General features: G+C 35.1%; 1 protein-coding gene across 1 annotated transcript in view; it reads left to right on the top strand.

Moving 5' to 3' along the window:
* The first annotated feature begins 82 nt into the window (after nucleotides 1–82).
* Nucleotides 83–22,500, top strand: part of LOC144973936 (uncharacterized) — a 181,325-nt gene continuing 158,907 nt past the window's right edge. The window contains exons 1-2 of the mRNA XM_078916824.1: nucleotides 83–262; nucleotides 3,431–3,458. Of these exons, the coding sequence (XP_078772950.1) occupies nucleotides 224–262; nucleotides 3,431–3,458 (67 nt within the window). The 5' untranslated portion in view covers nucleotides 83–223. The remainder of the gene's footprint in view (nucleotides 263–3,430; nucleotides 3,459–22,500) is intronic.

Here is a 22,500-nt window from a genome sequence, read left to right as displayed (position 1 = left end):
TAGACTTTGAAAACCGTTTTATACCATCATCAACTGCCATGAAAATAACGATGTAACAAGGGAAGTTGGACTTAGATATCTCCAATATATTTATTTATTTGTCAAGTGATTTTACAAGGCATTTATATCTAAAGCTACGCATACCACCAGAATTTATAAAAGCAAGGAATTTCAAATTGACTTTTCATATGATATTTCGGGTCTTGCGTCTCTGAGGACGAGGATGGACATCAATAAAGCAACCCTGTCCATTGCTTTAATCGTGAGTATTTCTTTTTTTGATTTTTCCATTTCTATATCAGCTCATAATATCATAATATAATAACCATCTAGGGTAATAGAGGTCAAAAGAGCTTTATATACCCTGTCAAATCCAGATATATAAATAGATAAGAGTTCTAATAATTTCTGGAAACAAATGATCAATTAATGCATGAGTAGTGTAAGCATGCAATATCGTAGATACAACAAAAAGTCGAGTTGGTGCAAAAATAAAAATAAAACTGTTAATCATAATTCAATTCAATTCAAATGTTTATTTTTTTGGCAATTGCCAATATAAATAATTAATTCAGAATTTTCAAATTATAAATTAAATTATCATAAAAATAAACAAAAACAGATCTCATTAATTGTATACGTACTTCAAGGCGTGGCGTTCATTATTAACAGCATTTTGAAAAACATTTAGAATATTTTGGTACCAAAATCAAGTGCATTCCATGTCCTGACTGTACATTGAAAAATAAAAGTTCTCTCGAGCATAATTTGGTGATATTTTAAAGTTGTCACCTCGTGTGAACATAACGAAAGAATAAAAAATGTTTATCGACAATATATGAACAACATGGACAAACGTGTATAAAACTTGCCATAAGTACATAAGTTAATAGAAAAATGCTTTTTAAGTTAAGAAGCATTAAAAGGACAACAATAAAATGCTTTTTACCACCTAAATGCCACATTCGTCTCGTGCATTGTACGAGCACTTCTCGCAAAATTTGATACCACGGTTGGATTATTTAGGTGTCTTAAAATAATCTCTTTAAATACTGACTCTAAATCATCTCAATTTGTATAATTCAACTGGATTTGGAGAGGTCCTTTGGAGTTGTAAAGATCGTGAAGTAGCATAAAAATTGTTTCCTAAATGGTTTCGCGATGATCTATTAAAAGTGCTTTCGGCCTGAGTTAATTTAGACAAATCGACCAAATCCGATTCCATGCGGTTTTGGATCAGCTTTATTTGAATGTGAGTAAGGTTGTCTACCAACAAACAGAAAATTGAGCAACTGGGAGTTTCTGTTTTGCGCTGTGTAAGAATCTTGAAGTGCAGGAGGTAAAGAAATAACATTTTGAAGTTCAGTTTTTGTTTGGTGATTTAACAGAAAATTAGTGTGGAAGGAAACATAAACACATCCCTTAAATAATTCGAACAGTTCGAAGATTCACTGCACGTAATTAATTGATGTCATTGCTAAATAGTACGAAATACACATGTAGGTATTTTTACTAGTGACGGTATGCTTTTACGTAATAGACTCACTTGTTCTACCTTCCGGTAAAAAATTCCCAGATATGATCACAACTATGATCATCATAACTATAATAATAATAATAATAATAATAATAATAATAATAATAATAATAATAATAATAATAATAATAATAGAGCGCACGGTATCCTCAATCATGAGGCTTTTGGCGCTTTGTATCAACACAGAACATTATAGAAAGTATATGACATAAAAAAAAAAGAAATGTTTTCAAGGATTTCTTGAACACAGACAATGATTTTGGTTCCCGGATGCTCTTGGAATGGTGTTCCATACAGACGGACCAAAATCAGAAAAGGACCTTGTTTTCGCCTTTGTACGAATACATGGGATAGCCAAACGGGTGGTGTCATTGGAGGAACGCAAATGTCGGGTTGTCGAATATTTCTTTAGGAGTTCATAATCAATCAAAAATATATCAATTATAAACTTATTCATCAAATTCATATTTTAAGTTCTGGAGCTCCCTGTCGATTGTCTTTGTTGAAATGATTTATACTTTTGGAGTCTTTGATTATAAATTTCAAATTGTTCCACGTACTAACTGTTCTTACAAAAAAAAGCCAAATAATTGTAGAAGAATATGGTTTCAAAATATTATATTTGGTTCCGCGGGCAAATTTTACATGGGAGTACTTAAAAAATGTATTGTGGTAAATTTGATCAAAACTATGGGAAATTTTGTATAACTGTATATCCTTCGTTCTTCTGTGTTTTAGAAATGGGAGGGATAATAATTTTAACCTTTCCTCATAAATCATATTTTCAGTTTCGCTCAAAAACTTTATTGTCCGTCATTACCATTCTAAACCAACGGACTGTCGTTTGAATAAAGGGCTCCATATACAAAATAGTTACCATATTCAAGTATGGGTCTAATGACCGATTTATATAATTGAAGGAACATGGGATACATTCAAATAAGAAAAACTCCTACGAATATTAACAATCATCCTGTTTGCCCTATTCGTCATAGATATGAACATTGGATTTTAATTCTCGATCAAAAATCGGACTACTATCCATCTCCGCATCAGTGAAAAATAGTAAATTTACTATTTTTCACTGATGCGGAGATGGATAGTAGTCCGATTTATCACTTCCAATTGGGTTCACGCAGTAAGAAAAACTTAATTGCCAATCTCTAGACCATAAAAATCATATAAATCATTCTGTCAATTTTGCGTAGAATAGATTTTGGAATCTTCTGCAAAGATTTTAAGAGTTGAATTTACACTATCATGGATATCATATATGTAAATTATAGATAATAATAGCCCAGATAATAATAATAATAATAATAATAATAATAATAATAATAATAATAATAATAATAATAATAATAATAATAATAATAATAATAATAATGCTGAAAACTTATATAGCGCTATAACTCCGAGACACCAGACTCTAAGCGCTTAAATTACAAATTACAGGTACACTACCTAAGGGACACCACTTATGACTGTTCTAAATGTTGCAGTCTTATTTCTTACCAAAACCATCTGACGACGACTTGATAAAATGATCCGATCCATTCCAAAACACCAAAAAACGTTTCCAACCATAGCATATGCATTTAGTTTTAGAAAAAGCATTCCGTGAAGAACAGAATCGAAAGCTTTCATAGAATCTAAATAATTTACATCAATGGTTTTTCGTTCATCAATTGATTTAGTAAAATCGTTCATCACCTGCAATAATTGCGTGACGCACGATTGTTTATTTCTAGAACCACACTTGCTCTCGTGCAAATTATTATGAGACTCAAGAAAGAATGTCTAAAAGTAATGTCCCCCCCCCCTCCGTCCCCTTTCGCCGTATTCCAAGGCTAATGGTGTTTGATTACATTTACCATTTATTCACATCCACAGATATTTCTACTGGGTGCCGCCAATGCCGGTGAGTATTGTGCAATCAGGTCATGACCTCTGTGACTCATCGCCCCATATCAGCATCATGTAGGGATGAATCTGGTGGAAATTTGAGTGAATTTCAAGTTAAAATGATATTTTTAAAAATGGATATGGAATTTTTGGCTTACGCACTTAACCAGTTAACTGTCCTGCTATGGAAAAACTCGTATTTAAAAATTTGGCCGGAGTACTCGTCCTTCAAATATCGATCGATTTAAATAATCCTCATCTTGGCAAAATCTCTCAAACATGGGACCTCGCTAGGTCCCATGTTTTAGAATTTTTGCCAAGACGAGGGTCATTAAATTTTACCGATATTCGAACGACAAATTTTCTGGGCAAATCTTTAATCTGTGTCTTTCCAGAGTACGACAGTTACTGGATAAATAAACTGTAACTTTATATTCAATAAAACGGATTGAATTGTTCAAAATATACCTTTCACCAGAAATTTAAGAATTCAATAAACAAGATCTGAATCACTACGACCTAATACCGTTTTGAGGCGATGGGTCACATTACTTTCTAAACCCTTATATTATAAGTGGATTTTGAGTGAAGCCTAATCAGAAATTTTATCTACCATGGCTATTTCATCGTTATATATTTCCTTAGTACTTTCAAGGAAAGAATGACAACAATTTTAACCAGACTTGATTAGTTAAAATGATAATATTAATAATTATATTTTTAAAAAATGTGAACGACTGGCCTTCTCAAGCCAATTATTGTGTTCAGGCATAACAATTTCATGCATGGTTATACAGACATAAATTGTAATGGGATTTGGGCCAATAGATATACGATTTTTTTGCGTGGTTGTAAGCAGTTTTCTAATCCTGATTTTATAAATTTCAAGTCTAGTACCATACTGTTATGTATCATCATCATCATCATCATCATCATCATCATCATCATCATCATCATCATCATCATCATCATCATCATCACCATCATCATCATCATCACTATCTATTATTGCCACTAATTTGTGTTTCCGTAAGAAGTTGATACAATGGTTTTTTTTACTCGACGTGTGCTCAATTGCACGTCAGTTTAACGAAATTGTTATAGGCTCGTTGTTCTAATTGAATTATTATCAAACCACAGAGAATAAAAATCCATTGAAAATAATTAAAGCTAGCCCATAATTGCATTCGGCTATCAGATCTGTTTATATTAGCACCTAACTTTTACTGTGACAAATCTTTCATCATTGCGTATAAGCATAAAGATCTGACCAAGTGTGTATTATGAAAGATGCCAGACAAAGCAAGAAAGAAAAATACAAGAAACAAAACCATCCCAAAAAATCAGTCGCCTTCGACTGGGGGATCGAACCTCAGACCCTCTTATAATTCATTAAATTCTTTTCGTATTTCATAATTTAGACTTTAAATTCGGTTTTCAGCATCTCATTCACTCCAAAATAAAAGCAGTTTGAGGCAGTTACTAATTATTTTCAACAAACATTACAATTTACCTGTTGTGCTTGTTATACATTATTAAGTGAAACAACTTCATTATGAGTTTTTGTTATCGGCCAGCGACTGCCATTTCCCATTTAATTTGCTTTTGATGGTCTCTGCAAAGTGAGAGCAGCATTGAGCCGTCCTTAATGTCACTATTGAGTGAATATTTCAGCACTGGAATCAATTTTATTGTGGAGGAAAGGAGCCTGACGCCTGTCGGAAATGTTCAACATGAAATCGATAATTATTGAAAATCGATACAATATTTCTCTTGTTCTAGCAACGGTTAACCCACCCTCTGATGCTCTTTAAAAAAAAACTACGTCGTTTATTATAGCTTTGACAATAGTATTGTCGAGTGGATTGTGATAGTAACCGAAACACACTGTTCATATAGGTCAACCCATTGTTAGTTAGTTATCAACTTTCTTTATAGGAAGTAGGTATTCATGGTATTCGTTTATAAGTCAAATACTTGCCATTTTTGCCCACCAGATCGACTGTAATAACGCACAAAACTATATGTAACCTAAAACGTTTATAATCTAATGTAATTTAGTGACAACTTATCGGTTAGGTGGTCTTGTGGTATGACACTCGCTTTCGGATCGGACGGTCCTGGGTTCGAGCCTCGCTCGGCGCATAGTTGTCCAAGGGCATGACTCTTTACTTACATTCTCTCACCGTAATCAGGTGTAAATTTAGTACCTGGCCGCGAACAACGTTGTCTATGTATAAAAGAATTGTAATATCGCCTAACAGGCGTCATGCCTCGTTCTAGATGTTACGTGTTGCTCTTGGTCAGGGACCCCTTTTAAAGCCCTTTGAGCACGTTTAGCTCAAGGCTTTTAAAAAATCACCCAACTGGCGGTCTGAAACCAATAAGAAAGAGCTCGGTTAGTAGAGAATTACCCTTGAATTAGTCTCTGGCCCCTTTGTCCATCCACCATGATTCGGTAGCTGGATCAGATAAATATGACCGATAGCATTGTATGATAAACTGGTGTCTTATGAATAGGGTCTCAAGCAGTTTTTCAGTCTGCTTTTACCAACCGAAACCCGGATTAACTCTAGATCATTGGCCCTATGACCTTAACCCTTTCCGTATTAACTACTGGAAAATCGTCACATTTGTTACGATAAAATGAATGATTTACTTAATTAGATTTGTTTTGTACATCACAGAATTTGAAGATAAATCATTGTTATAGCTAAAAGATTTTAATGCTGTTTTGTTATACTCGTCTTGTTGAACATAATATCATGTATAATTTATACTTTTTGCTTTTGAGTTTGAGTTTTAAAAAAATAAATTTATGTTTTGGATAAGTATGGCATTTCTTAGAATAATCATGAAAACAGCTGGTAAGGTTAAAGTTAAACGGCCACTAAAGCTTTGGCCCATATGTTTTATAGCAATTCATGGGGCTAGAGTAGCACCATGTTCATGTTGTTGCGGATCTATCTGGTGGTACGAAATTCGGCTTGTGACGAGTTGGTTTCGGATTCGAGTCTCACTGTAGGCACGCAACGTGGAGTCCTTGGATAAAACTCTTTATACATAATATTGTTTTCTCAACCTGTTCATTTGAATACAGAAGGCGGATGGCAGTGTATCTGTCGAAAAAGAAATTTATTAACGCCTTTCAGGTGACATCCAGTCCTGCATGTCATGAGTTGCTGTTACTATGGTAACGTTTGAGGACATCTAATTTAGTGGATATTACGACACACAAAAGCTGTGTTTATTTAACTACACTGATGTTTCGCAGTTGCCAACTTTTCAAAATATTGATAGTATGCGGTTCTGTCAAATGCTCAACATTTGTGACAAGAGATACTTAAATATTTTTCATCGCACCTTCGCTCAATACCAGAGCTCATGAGCTTACCTATATTTCAACTCACGCCTGCTCTGTACTGTCGTACTCTGGTAAAAACCAATAATATTTGAAAATTCGGCCAGAAAACTCGTCCTTCAAATATCGATCGATTTAAATGACCCTCATCTTGGAAAGAAACTCTCAAACCCGGGACTTCGGTAATCACAGGTTTGAGAGTTTTTGTCAAGATGAGGGTCAATATTTGAAGGACGAGTTTCCTGGCCAAATTTTCAAATATTATTGGGTTTTTCCAGAGTACGGCAGTATAGTATTTCCACTGTCATAATTTGTAAAACTATAAAGATGTCTCAAAGAAGCCGCCCGTCCCCCTCCCATTCTTTCTGAGACGGAGCTATGTAAGGAAAATGTTTTCACCTGATTTGCCAGATAAGCAACAGATCTTGAATAGCAAAACTCCAAAAACTAAATATGTTTTCAAAATAAGAAATGAGATTGGATGCCCAAAATATGGCATAACAACACTGATATCTCGTTAAAAACAGTTTTGATAACACGATTAACAACTACATCTGATTAATTTCGATTGGTATTTTGAACCTCCGTTCATCGCTTTTTGACACGACACACTCTTGGTCACCGAGAAAAATAAATATGGTTCTCATTCATTTGAACATTAGACGCCTTCTCTTGGCAGCTCAGAGATCTGCATCATGTCGCTGAGAGTGTTTTTATTTTGAACAGTTCCTCTTAGACAGTCTGTAACTGCCTTGTCTACTCTTCATGCATGGAATTATTCTGCAGTTGTTCATTTGAGCTTTTTCTTTCTTTTAAAAAAATTATAGTAAATTTAAAATGGATTTAGATTATTTCAATTATAGAGAGCGCTATATCTGTACGTTATTGTTAAGTTTGTACTGAATCGTGATAAACAAAAGATAATTATTTAACAGCCAAAAGAAAAGGATTCCTTTAGACCCTTAATTAAGTAGCTAAGTTTATTATCTGAATCAAGAGTCTATCACAGTTTTGTCATGTATAGCGGAGAAAAACAGTTGAACAACCAATTTATAAAAAGTAAAACAGATTTCTGGTTGACTTTCCGCCGGATTTTATATAGACCCAGTCAACAAAAATTAATCTAGTGGACCACGACTGACTTTAAAAAAATCAGGTCATTGCAATTTTAAATTCAAATTGGTCTTTTATTGATTTGATACACTATCATTATGCAATCATCTGGAAACGCAATTGGTGAGAGACCAACCACTTCTGTAATTCAATTTGCTAGACATTATATCCTTGCTAAACGATGCCAAGTATAAAAATAAACATTAACCATTCTCCATTCTTTTCTTGATGTGAGTTCACCCACAACTTTAAAAATCAATAACTTCATCTAGCTGGTTACCCGACGGACAAAGAGACACCGGAGGCAGAATCGGTGTATTATGATACCTCACCATGTGTTTTTATGATTTATCAATCAATTGATAAAAAGGCCAAGCTCATAGCCCTGGTATTGTGTTCAGTTCGATAAGATTGATAGAGATTATCACGAATAATCAGTAACACAATCCATAGAGATGCAAAACGCGTTAAAATGTGTGGAAAAATTATAAGCCCACGACATCAAATAATTTATGTGATTTAAACTACAATCAATCTTGATTCACTCTTGACAACTGTATTATAGAGCAATTTGAATTATTAAGAAAATAATTTCTAGTTTAATTTCAAGCTGCAATTTTGATATGATAATTTTCATCGTGGTCGTCGTCGTCGTCATAATAATTAATATGATAATAGTCAACATTATCATCATCATCTTCATCATCATCATCATCATCATCATCATCATCATCATCATCATCATCATCATCATCATCACATATATCGCAATCATCGCTTAAATAGCATGTTTTTCTGCAATGTAAACCCCCTCCCTACCCCCTTCCCCGCCCCAAATTAAAAAAAAAAAAATCAAATATAAACATTATATCATGGTCGTATCAGCAGTTCTATTAAAATACTCAGAGTCATGGTTTGAGGACTGCCTGGGGTTACCCTCTGTCTGGAACTTTAAACTGATGGCCAGCAAATATTTACTCTATTTTTTATATGTACATAAAAGTGTATACCTTTCTTGCCAATGGATTTGATATGATGGAATGCTGAAATTTTCCTCCGGCGACCATTTTTATCAAGCTCTATTCATATAATGCAAGTTGCTTTCTATTTTATTTGAATATCTTAAGAGTGCATTAATTATCCATTATTTTGGTGTCGGTCTTGTATCTTTGGTCAAGGCACTATAGACACATTAACCCACTCGACTCAAGTGTGGATGGTTACCTGGCTAAAGCAGCTAGTGACGGATATTGTAAGAATGTTAGTACACATGGACGCCTATTAGGCTGTACTGTATAACATGGGAATATTGTTCCATGAGGGCTGCTGGGGGAAAAAACTGAAGCATCTTGAAGTGTATTGAGCATGGTTTATCCGTGGAAATGCTTATACGTGTTTTTATTTATTCATTCATCTATTTAATTATTTATGTACCTGGATATTATACATTATTTAAAAAGTGAGCGTAGATGCAGCGGGCTATCTACCAAATGTGCTCAAAGCTCTTTACTGGTATATGACATCCTAAGCCAACAGAAAAACTTTAACACGCAGGACAAGACAAGACAGACGACTTTAAAGCGCTGTTAACGTTTCTTTTTTATTGAGACAATCTCTTTTAATCGGGTCAAGGAGTATGGCAAGAAAATGTGACCCATCGTCCCAAAACGGTATTATGTCGGGATGAACCAGATACTAAAAAACTGAATTAAAGCTAAACTGGTCGAAAATTTGAATTATTGCTATTCAGCATTCTAAGATACGATATTTATTCTATTCAATAAAGCATACAAACTCATTGCGAGTCGGATATTTCTGGAAATAAATTCAATTTTCAGCATCTTAATCATTCCGACATAATACCGTTTGGAGGCGAGGGGTCACAAATGTGAGTAAAGAACCTTTTCCAAGGAGTTTACTTGGTGTCATCACGTCAACTTCACCTTCGGTTTTAATAAAAAAAATAACAATAAAAATTAGAAATGCTCAATGAGGTCATATTTCTTAGTCGATGAAAACTGATTTAGCTCCCTCGTGTTCGAAACGTTAAGATAGAAAGATATATATATATATATATATATATATATATATATATATATATATATATATATATATATATATATATATATATATATATATATATATATATATATATATATATATATAATATATATATATATATATATATATGGAGAGAGAGAGAAAGGAGAGAGAGAGAGAGAGAGAGAGAGAGAGAGAGAGAGAGAGAGGAGAGAGAGAGAGAAAGAAAGAGTGAGAGAGAGAGTGAGTGAGAGAGAGATAGAGATAGATAGATAGATAGATAGTGAGAGAGAGAGAGAGAGAGAGAGAGAGAGAGAGAGAGAGAGAGAGAGAGAGAGAGAGAGAAGAAATATATCCGCTTTAATTAATATTGATTGATGCAAAAAAGAATTCGTACCGAGATCCCTTACGTTTTTTTTTTTAGTTTAAACAAATACAATTAAACAGCACAATTTCATTTACTTTCATTGAATAATTAATGGCGAGGTTTTTTCAGTCTTAACTGAAAATTGCGATAGATTATTAACAATCAATGATAATGAATTATAAATAAAATAGAGAACAATAAAATATTATAACTTCAGTACCTAGAATTCATTTTTATTCGTAATACAACAACAACAATAACAACAGGAACATCTACTACTACTACTACTACTACTACTACTACTACTACTACTACTACTACTACTACTACTACTACTACTACTACTACTAATAACACTATTACTACCACAACAACAACAACAACTACTACTGCTATACTACTATAACTACTACTACTATACTATACCACTACTACTATACAACAACAACTACTACATACTACTACTACTACTACTACACTACTACTACTACTACTACTACTACTACTACTACTACTACTACTACTACTACTACTACTACTACTACTACAACTACTACAACTTCTGCTACAACAAAGAACAGTAATAATAGTAATAATATCAATCTTCTCTAAAAATGGATTTCGATGCATAATGATAATCTGACCAAAATGACATGTCTTCATGTCAAATCGTTAACTTCGAGAACCATTTATTGTAAAAAATAATCAAACGAAGAATACATTTTATAGAAAATTCTTTGGGTGATGTCATTGGGGGAGGATAATAAACTTATTAATGAAACCCCGTTTAAAATTTCGAACTCGTCTTCAATTGGGCGAACCTGGGAGCGCGTTTTGGAAACTTGTAGGAAATTCCAAACTTCGGAGCTCGATAATCTTATAATAACACACAAACATCTACGAGGGTTGACTGCTAAGTCTTGCCTCCTATTTCATAATCTTTTAACGAATTATTCTACAAAAAAAAAGGATACATCAATTGAAAGCTTAGGGTCCCAATTAAACAACGCCATCTTTATTATTCCTCCTAGACACTGTCGATACCAAGACAGGTGTGCCACTATTATACTAGATATTACAACGTGTCGGCAAAAAAAAAAGTCTGAGTCTTGACCTTTGAACCTTCTGCTAGGGACCCGACATGCAAAGTTTTTTCTTTTTTGTTTGTTTCCTAAAACATCACTAATTAGATATAGTACTCCTTCCAAAGAAATCCCATAGATTTCTGCAATGTCTTGCTGTTTAATGGGAGGTTTAATTGAATCATTAAATCTATTCTCGCCTGATGCTGAGCATTTGATACAGAGATGGGTCGACCACTGCGAAAATGATTTCGTAACATGTTTCTGTTGACTGTTCCATCTTATAACACATCAACTCACAGTATCACATCTACAGAAGCATCACTATAGACAATTTTCAAACACCTTCGGATGTTTATATATGATTCCCTGCAGCGCGAAGAAAAACCACGCAAAACAATTTCCTTATTTTGTAACATTTTCACCGATAGTCAATTATAACTATGGGCAACGGTTTGCTCAATTGCTCAGGAATGTGACATCTTAAGTGCTTGTTGCTAGGTAATCTCAAAGGTGATGTGATAAGTAAAATTGTGTCAAAATATGATGATGTCATTTCAACTAGGAAAGAAAACATCTCACAGGGGGCAAGGCTTTTCAGTCAAGTTTCGTTTATCTTACAAACAGTTAGCGGTGAAATAAAATAGTTTATCGATCTATCGGTCTGTGTTACACAGCCTGTTTGTTCAACGTATTTGCCATTCGGCTTATTGCTTTTAAATATTTAATCATTTCAAATGTAGAGGAACAAAGGACAATGCATTGTTTACCAAGTTTTAAATAAGCCTACATATGTAATAAATGTAAACAAACTTACTTGTCAGGTAGGTTATAAACAACCATGAACATTCGGTGTATTATACTTATAGTTATATTATGTCAACGGAATTATCATTTAAAAAACTATTACATAGCTGACGACCTATGTAAAACTCTCGTGTGGTGTGGAGAATTATTTAGATGAATTTTCTTAAATTTTGAAATTTAACCTCCACCTTCAATACCACATTACAAGTAGATAGGTCACGCAAAAAAAAAAATCAATTTGTTTATAGACCAGTTAGACCAGAAAAGCATGTTACAGCTATATCACAAGGCCACTTTGTACATCAAATTTTGTAAAAATAAAAGGGTCATCGGCGCCCTACCTTGCTAGATATTTTTGATGTATTGGGTTTGTCAGAAAAGGACCCTTGAAGTGAACAGAACATTTCTTTCTGTGTGCAAAATATAATATCAATTTATATTTTCTAATAGAGGACACGACAGGGCGGGGGGGGGGGGGGGGGTTAATGATTGCCAAGTGATTGAGGCATTGCAATGTGACCCTGAGTTCGAGCGCGGCTTTAAGCATTTTTGTCTTTTTTTTCCCTTGAGCATGATCATCAACCCCCAATTGCTCACTTTGGACAAAATGGGTAATTCCTGTTGAAATCAAACGTTTGTTTGATGGATTATCTATATTCCTTCGTGGAATACTATGGCCACGGCATCTAACGAGACAATCAAGCATACCAGTCATGGAAAAAGAAGATTCTATTGGTGTTGTGAATTTTGATCTGTCAAACTCATAAATTTGTGAGCTAAACTCGAGATGTAAAACATCTATATCATAGATACGTTGGACTGTTTCCAGTCTACTCTACCCAATGGAACTGTGATTTAACCAGTTAACTGTCGTACTTTGGAAAAACACGTATTAAAATTTGGCCAGATAACTCGTCCTTCAACTATCGACCGATTTAAATGACACTCATCTTGGCAAAAACTCTCAAACTTGAGACCTCGCGAGGTTCATCACTTCCTCTTTCTCCTCCTTCATCATCGCCATTATCCTCACCTCAACTATCATCAACATCACCACCCCCCACCACCTACACCACCACAACCACCACAACCACCACCACCACCATCACCATCATCATCATCATCATCATCATCATCATCATCATCATCATCATCATCATCGTTATCATAAAAAACAACAAAAGAATAATTATTTGGGTCTTGGTTCTAAACTTTATAATAAACCAATCCTAATTACCTTTTATTAAACCTAAAACAAAAGTTTTCTTATTGTGTTTGAAAAAATATTTCTCGGCTTTAAGTGGAAAATTTATCACGCAAACCCATTCATTATTGTTGAGAAAAAGATCTTTTATTCCTACGCTTGATCTCAATCAATAATTTAATACAAAGGAACTGAGTTGTCTGGGTGGAAACTAATTACTCATACGCCCACGAGCACCTACAGCTCTTCCTTTCATGCTGGAATATAATACTAATATATATTATACTGCCAAAATATACAATTTATAAACGAGGAAACTCATCCTTCAATTATCGCTCGATTAAAATGTCTTTCGCTTTGTTAAAACGTCTCAAACTTGAGACTTTATCAAAGTTCCAAAATTAAGACTTTTTGAAACGATGAGTGTCATTTTCATCGATCGGTATTCGGGGACTAGTTTTTTTTTGCCAATATATTTAAAATGTATTTTATTATTATTGTTTTCTTTCAGATAGTTAGGGCTTGGAAACTTTTACTTTAATTATCGATTTTGTGAAACGTTTTTAATTAAGTTGTTAGATTCTGAAACTCTTCACAAGCGGGATTCGATTTGACTTAAACTTGAAGTCATAATATTGTACCGACCCCATTCCCACGGAAATCTGTCACCGCGATGCGACCTGGGCTCTATTGAGGGTTTGACCGCATCGCTGTTATTTCTTTCATGGTAAAACTGTTAGGTATATTATAGTATAAAAGAAGTAGTCCACCAAAGCCATATGAACCATGGAGCGTTAAAGGGAAACATTGCTTGCTACCCTTAAGATAGGACGCCATCTACATCATGGTACTTTCCGCCAGATCTAGCAGACCCAGCTACCCAATCGTTATGAATAGACAAGGGAAGGGGCGGGGGGAGTTCAGAGAAACATCTCGACATAACAGGGATCAATCCCGTTTCCTTTTGATGTGAAGCAAAGTCTCTACCACCTGAGCTATTGGGAACCAATATCATAATATAAAGAAGTGGAAAAATTCAAATCGCCTTCAAGGAGTTAATTTCTTAACACAGTTATTCCATTAGAGAGAAATGTGCGCGAACAGGTCAAGGCATTAAATAGAAACAGTCTGATGGCTTCTCATTTGCCATGCCGTATTAATTATTATTGATTTCTTATCGATATAAATTAAATAAATACAAACGCAACCGGTAGCCTGCTCTTCACAATATGAGAACCATCGCTTGGAATTGGTATTTTGCCGGGGTTAAATTTGTGCCGAAAAGTCAATTTAACGTTAAGATCATAAAAAAAATAATATCCAATTCTGTCTATTTTTTTTTGCACTTAAAAAATTAAGCTTTTTCTCTCTTAATCAAAAAATATAATTAACTGCCCATACCTTTCAGATTTATGACAAGATGTTTCTTATTAATTCGATCTTTAGCATGGCATACTTTTTCACCCAAACATAAAACCGTTTTGAGACGATTGGCCACATAATTTCACACAGTTTGTGTAAATGTCGAGCCGAATGTCCGGCTAACCCGTAGCACTTGCTGATGACCTGATAAATTTATATATTTATTTCCACAACTCGATCCAATAGAGAACAATATTATTGTAACTTCAGCATTGTGGCCACAATCTCATTGGACGCGCGAAACTAGTCTCCTCCAGAGGACTGGATATATACATTGTGCAAACTGAACTTCTGGTTTCAGAGTGCTGGATATCTTGTTGGTCGTCAATAAAGATTGAGCTTTTAAAAAATTAAGCTTTTATATAGCACACTAAACGTGCTCAAAGCGCTTTACAAGGGGTCCCTGGTCAACAGCAACATTTAACATGTAGGAGGGGACTTCATTGACGCCTGCTAGGCGATATTAGAATTTTTTTCGGACAGAGACAACGCTGTTAACGGCCATGTGCTCATTTTACACCTGAGTGCGGTGAGAGAATGTGAGTAAAGAGCCTTCTCCGAGGACTCAACTATGCGCCGAGCGAGGCTCGAACCAAGGACCTTCCGATCCGAAAGCGAATGTCATACCACTAGACAACATAGCCGCACAAAGATCACCCATCCTCTCTCTCTTTTACGCCCCGTAATTATATTAATATTCATCATGCACACAAGAGCTATGAACCATTATGATTCAATATGCAACATATTCATTGTTCGTCCTGAGGACTAGCTATTCACTTCTAAAGAGTTTGGAGCCAGCAGATAAGAGGGAGATGTAACGCCACGATGCTTCCATTGCCCGGTGTTTAATATTGCATAATATTCAATAGAGCGAGAAGAAATGAAATAGAGCTGGTATAAAATCAGCTATTAATAAATATTTAAATTCCACGAGTGTTACGCACTGACTGGTGCTAATGACATCTGCATAGAACGATGTTAGCGTCTCAGGTCTGTGTTATCTTTTTTTTTTAGTCAGCCATTTTTATGAGTAGTTCTCAACACACTGCACTAATCAGACTATAGATAGTTCGAAGATGACGTCACTCAGGCCTTTGTTATGTGTTTTGCCATCGCGTTTGTGAGTTGTTCTCACTAAACTGTATTAACCAGACTATAAAAGTTCATGGTTACACAGAGTTTGTGTGTTGGTCCGTTATACTTCCGGATGACAATGTTGTGAACTCCTTGGCCAAGCGCATTCTATCTATAAACGTTAAAGGTTTCACATTGTTTGTTTTGTGTGTTGGTACGTTATTTCCGGCTGGCGAATGTTGTGAGCTGTTTGGCTGAGCGCAAAGCATCAATAAGTGTCGTAAGTTACTTGGGGAAGGCGGGGATGACGAAGATTCTTGTCCAGACATGACGCACCAGGTCGGGTTATGGCACTTTTCACAAATTTCCGTGCCAACTTACTTCGTAAAATATAGATACCCAACTAGAGAATTGATGAAAATGATGTCAATTAGCTCTTGGTTATTGTTTTTAGACAGCCAGTTGGGTGATTGGTTCTCACTAAAATCCCTCTATCAGAATATACACGTTAAAGGTTGCACATAATTTACGTATTGGTAGAATTGATCTGACGGGCACGTGTTGTGAGTATTTTACCCAAAACTTACCATCCATAAGTACAAAAATGGGCCATGATAGCAACAAGTACTGTATTCTGAAAATAAATGTGTACGAGAAACAGTACCAGACATGTCAGAGAGAAAAATACAAGTAAAAAAAAAAAACCCCAAAAATCTCAATCAAACAGCCTGCGTCGACAGGGGATCGACCCACCTCAGACCTCCGAATTACCGGTAATCAGAAGATTTGAGGTTCGATCCCTAGTCGAGACAGATTGATTTTTTCGGATGGTTTTTTTTTCTCTTGTATTTATTTCACTGCTCTGTCTGGCACTGTTTCATACATATTTTTTTCAGACCCATATCAGTGCATGCTCCTATATTAATCACTTAAAAAAAATACTATATTCAGTGGCTGAGATAATGGAATAGAATATTTTAACTCGACCTTTTATATAGCGCAATATCCTCTATACGTGCTCAAAGCGCTTTACAAGGGGGTCACTAGCCAACAGCAACTCTCAACATGTAGGACGAGACATGATGCTTATTAAGCGATATTACACTTTTTTCTGTGAGAGAAAAAGGTGTTAACGGCAGGGTACTCATTTTACACCTGAGTACGGTGAGAGAGTGTGAGTAAAGAGTCTATTCCAAGCATTCAACTATACACGGATCATATATCGAATCAATGTGAATATGAGTCAAGCTACATCGTCGTCGTCGCAATCATTATCATCATCATCATCATCATCATCATCATCATCATCATCATCATCATCATCATCATCATCATCATCATCATCATCATCATCATCATCATCATCATTATCATCATCATCATCATCATCATCATCATCATCATCATCATCATCATCGTCGTCATCATCATCATCATCATCAAAATCGATTTTCACACGGATCATAAATCGAACCAAGGCAAATATGAGTCAAGCTACATTACAATGGGACCTGCCGTTGACACTGACAGCTTGTATTAAAGATTTACTGCCATCGGCTCAAGGCTGATAATGGGTGACCAAGGGTGTTGCAACTAGATATAAAAATAATCACGGAATCGTGGGTAAGAGCATTGGAACCCCACCCCCTTTCATTCTCTACAAATTGATTACTTAATATAAAGCGTATATATATGACAGAGAGAGAGAGAGAGAGAGAGAGAGAGAGAGAGAGCTGAGAGAGAGAGAGGGGGGAGGGGGAGGGGAGAGAGAAGACAGAGAGGAAAGAGAAAGAGAGGTAGAGAGAGAGAGAGAGAGAGAGAGAGAGAGAGAGAGAGAGAGAGAGAGAGAGAGAGAGAGAGAGAGAGAGAGAGAGAAAGATAATAGATAGAGATCAGATAGTTTGATAGATAGATAAATATATATATATATATATATATATATATATATATATATATATATATATATATATATATATATATATAGAGAGAGAGAGAGAGAGAGAGAGAGAGAGAGAGAGATCTCGCGCCGTGCATGTCGGAATGGACTGGGTACAGAAAACTGAATTTAAACCAACAAAAACAGAACTAATAATCTAATCGTTGTGACGAATCGTCTCAAGATGGTATAATATCTGGGTGAATGGGATGACGTCATATAAAACGGATATATAATGATCCAAGATAGTGTGCCATTTTATTTTCTAGTTCTTTAACTCTCTCCTTACCGATCATTTTCAGTATTTTCCCAAAATGGCAGGATTATCCAGCAGAAAAATTGGCTTTTTAAACACAAATAATCCCTCTACAAAACAACTTTACGTTCTTATTAATTCAACAAAGATCATTCTTCAGTCTATGATGTACAAAATAAATCTGAATTTAAAAAAATGTATATTGTGTCGTAACAAATGTGACGATTTTGCTGCAGGTGGTAAGGACAGGGTTATCCAGACATATGAATTAGTAATTAATATTTATAAATAGTTAGAGATATTTTGACTTAGGAAAATAAGTCTTAAGTGCAAAAGGCTTAGTAAAGTACACCTGACCTATTGCTACATTGTACTCTCTGTCCTTACTCTCTCACTCTCTGACGTCAACAAACTGTGTATTTAATGTTATAATGTACCTTACAGTTGAACAAAAACGTGTCAATAGCATATTATTGTGCAAACGTTGTCCATCCATTAGTTTCTTAAACAGATGACTTGTCGATGAATGCTGATATAATCTGGATATATGACCGACGTGTATATTTATATATTCAGATCTGACATCCGAACCCACTTATGGGCCTAGTTTAACATTATTGTAATGGACAGTTTTTTGAGTCATTTTAAAAAAAGATTTCCATTACAACCATGAGCCCATAAGATATTGGGTTATCAGAGCTGCAAATAAGTGCCCGTCGAATATGACCAATCGTCTCAGAGCGGAATTGTTTCTGGATGAACCTGAAACTTAACATATAAAATTTAAGTTTATTGAAGAGGGAGATAGATAAATAAATAAATTAATAGATAGATAGATAGATAGATAGATAGATAGATAGATAGATAGATAGATAGATAGAAGAAGATATAAGATAGATATATAAGAGAGAGATGAATGAGAGAGATAGAGAGAGATGAGAGAGAGAGAGAGAGAGAGAGAGGGGGGGGGGGGGGGGAGAGGGAACTTTATTTTTCAAATTTGACACTGTGACCCGTCGCCTTAAGACGATATCATGTTGGGGCGGTTTAGACATTAAAACTTGAATTTATAGCCAGAAATGTGATGAGGCTTTCGCAAACACGTTTTAACCGGTTAACTGCCAGACTCTCCAGAAAGACACGTATGGAAAAAAAATTAGCCAGAAAACTCGTCCTTCAAATATTGATCAATTGAATGACCCTCACTTTGGCAAAAACTCCTAAATCTGGGACTTCGCGAGCAAGTTTACAATGATAAATATTATTATACCGATATCTACCGTTCATCCATATCGCATAATCAACGTTACACTTTGATGGAAGCTACGACAGTTGCAATTCATGTATCAATTATTGCATTTTAAAAAGGAACTTATAGGTGCAAGTTCAAGTATAACGTCTTTATCTGCAAAAGGTTAATTACTCATTACTGTAGATTTTATAAAATTATGTGGTGACCTTTTCCATTATTGTGTTATTGAATTGAAAGACAAGTGTTTAATAGTTGATCAAATTGTTTGTTGTTTGTAATATCTAGGATTTCTGACTGGAGAGCGTTCCATTCCTTTATGGTTCTTGGGGAAAAATCTGTTTTTATTTGTGTTGGTTCTCTGTGTTGGAATTGTGAACTTTCTGCAATGATAATTTCTTGTGAATTAACAATGTTGTTTTGAAACATATTGTGGTAGAGTTACAGTTGTTTTGTTGGAATGCACTGTTCTGTGAAGTTGGAGGCATTTCTTTTTCAGCCTACTCTCTAGTGCTTTCCACTGCAACAATTTCTGGGCCTCAGTAACGCATCCTGGTTCCCGCAAGTAATTGTTGATGACAAAACCGTATAGATTAGTATGCGCGCTTGGCTAAGAAGCTCAAATTAACATTGCCATCCGGAAGTTAACGGACAACACACAAAACTGTATGTATCCATGAACGTTTATAGTCGGGTTAATACAGTTCAGTGAGCATTACTCATAAACGCGGATGGCAAAAAACAATAACAAAGACCCGAGTGACGTCATCTTCGAACTATCTATAGGCTGCCTTTTGAACTTGTTCCATTTTCCTGATGTGGCCTTGCTGATAAAGATCCCACACTGTGCACGTATTCCAATACGGGTCTGACTAGAGCATTGTTTGCCTGTTATTTTTACCTTTAGGAGGCACTGGCCTGGTATAGATTCCTTCTCAGGAAGCCAAGGGTACGATTTGTTTTTGCTACAATATTATCACTATGTTGATCCTATATCAGAGATTTGTTTAGTTGGATTCCCAAGTGGGGTATTGTGTTCACGTGTTTTAATAACTGACCGCTTATTTGGCAGTCATAATTAATTTGCTGTTTATTTGTTTGTTATTGAGGTTACAAAGCATTGTAAGTGGTGGCATTTCATCTGCCAGGTTTGTGCCCATGATTGAAGTCAGTCAAGATCATTCTGTAATATTTCTGCGTCGTTCTGGGTTTCAGTGACTCAAAACAATAGGCTGTCATCGGCGAAGAGTTTGAGCTTGGTAGGAGTTATTATTTTTCGTCCTCAGTCGTTAATGAATGTTAGAAAGCAGAACGGTCCAAGGACAATTCCTTGAGGTATCCCCCCCGATAAAATGTTGCATTTCTCATATGTATGTATTAACAATTCTTTACGAAATATTTGCTAAAAATATCTGTTAATTTTGAATCGAAACGAGGGGAAAATATGGAACAAAGAGTCTCGTTATTTGTCTTCAGACAAAAAAGAAATACTTCCGGTGTGAAACATTAATCAACTGATCTGCCCACGAAATACCTTTGTTGGTAATCTAGTGAGATACGTGCAATGTACCCAAATCTGGTAAACAAAGAACCTGTTTCACCCAATGTTGTCAGATGTGCTTGGGGAATCTGGTTTGCAATAAATTAGCATTGAAGAGAGACAAAAAGTAGGAGCGATTTATAATCAGGTTTTCGTCCAAACGAGTCAAAGATCACATGATTGGATAGTTCCTGATAAATGTAAACACGCTTCTTTATTTATGAAAGTTGTAAACTTACTCATGGGTCAAACTGAACAAAATTGTGACTTATTACGATGTTGGGTATTTCAAAAACTTTGAACGCTCTTAATCATAATATAGGTTATTTTGAGAACATTTTGACCAATGACTCGAGCGCATGGAAAAATAATATAAATGATTAACCCTCGGTCAAAAAGGAACATCTAGATGATATTCTAACATTAGGTTAGGCCTATCGTATTTAAACGAGGTTTCAGATTTGAAAGTTTTTGCCAAGATGAGAGTTATTTAAATCCATCGATATTTGAAGGACGAGTTTTCTAACCAAATTTTAAAATACGTGTCTTTCCTTAATACGACAGTTGACTAGTTAAACTCCAAATACCGAACTGTTGCAAATCGGAACATCTAGATGATATTCTAACATCTTGTTTAGCCTTTAGAATTTAAACAAATGGCGAAATTCGCATAGCGCGTCGTAGCTGCTTATAAGGCAAGAAAATAAGCAAAGCCTATCACCTAAGTGCGGAATTGTGGTTACGAGCTCGTATCCTTGATAATAAAATGATTTATATAACTATTATAATGTTATCTTAAATTCATATTTCGTCTAATATGTCGATAAAAAAAAAGAAACCAGAGACTTCAATCATTTAGTGTTTTTGTTTACTAACCCGGAGCTAAAACACTTTAATGATTTCCTCCCTTACTCTTGTCTTCTGGAAACAACAATAATTCCTCATATATTGCTTTCTTTTAGGTTGTTCCCTCAGGTCACAAAAATCTTCAACTATAATATGCAACTTTCACAAGTACACACAAACACACACATACACACACACATATATATATATCTATACAACCACATACACACACATGCAAACACATCCACACACATTAAATAAAGTAAAGTTATTTTTGTTAATTGTTCATTTAGTAGGGGGTATTAGGATAAAACCGTGCAAATTCGGGTTAAAAGCATGAACATTTGCATACAGTTTACCAAGAGCCATTAAAAACCCATCTGCTATAGAACCACTCTGGCAATCAATCATAACGTTTCGGTTTAAGGCCTTACATTTTCCCTATTACAGCTATATTAAACAAGGGAAATAACTACGTAAATACATATATTTTCTTCATATTCATTGTATTAGGGGGAATTGGGCTAAAACCGTGCACAATGGGATTGAAAGCATGAAAATTGGCATACAGGTAGCTAAGACCCATATAAATGACACCTGTTATAGAACCACTCTCACAATTTATTATAACAGTGCGTTTTTAGCACTTTTATTTTTCCCTATATAGCATTACTTATCCAAGGAAAATAACAACGAGAATACAATGTGCGTTCAATAATTTAAATATATTGATGACCATTTACAGTAGTTAACAAATG

The sequence above is a fragment of the Berghia stephanieae genome, chromosome 5 (genome assembly GCF_034508935.2).
Source record: "Berghia stephanieae isolate SIO BIC M18660-M18661 chromosome 5, UCSD_Bste_1.3, whole genome shotgun sequence".
Classification (NCBI taxonomy): Eukaryota; Metazoa; Mollusca; class Gastropoda; order Nudibranchia; family Aeolidiidae; genus Berghia; species Berghia stephanieae.
Note: the sequence above shows the minus strand (reverse complement) of the source record. Positions and strands in the feature narration are given on the sequence as shown.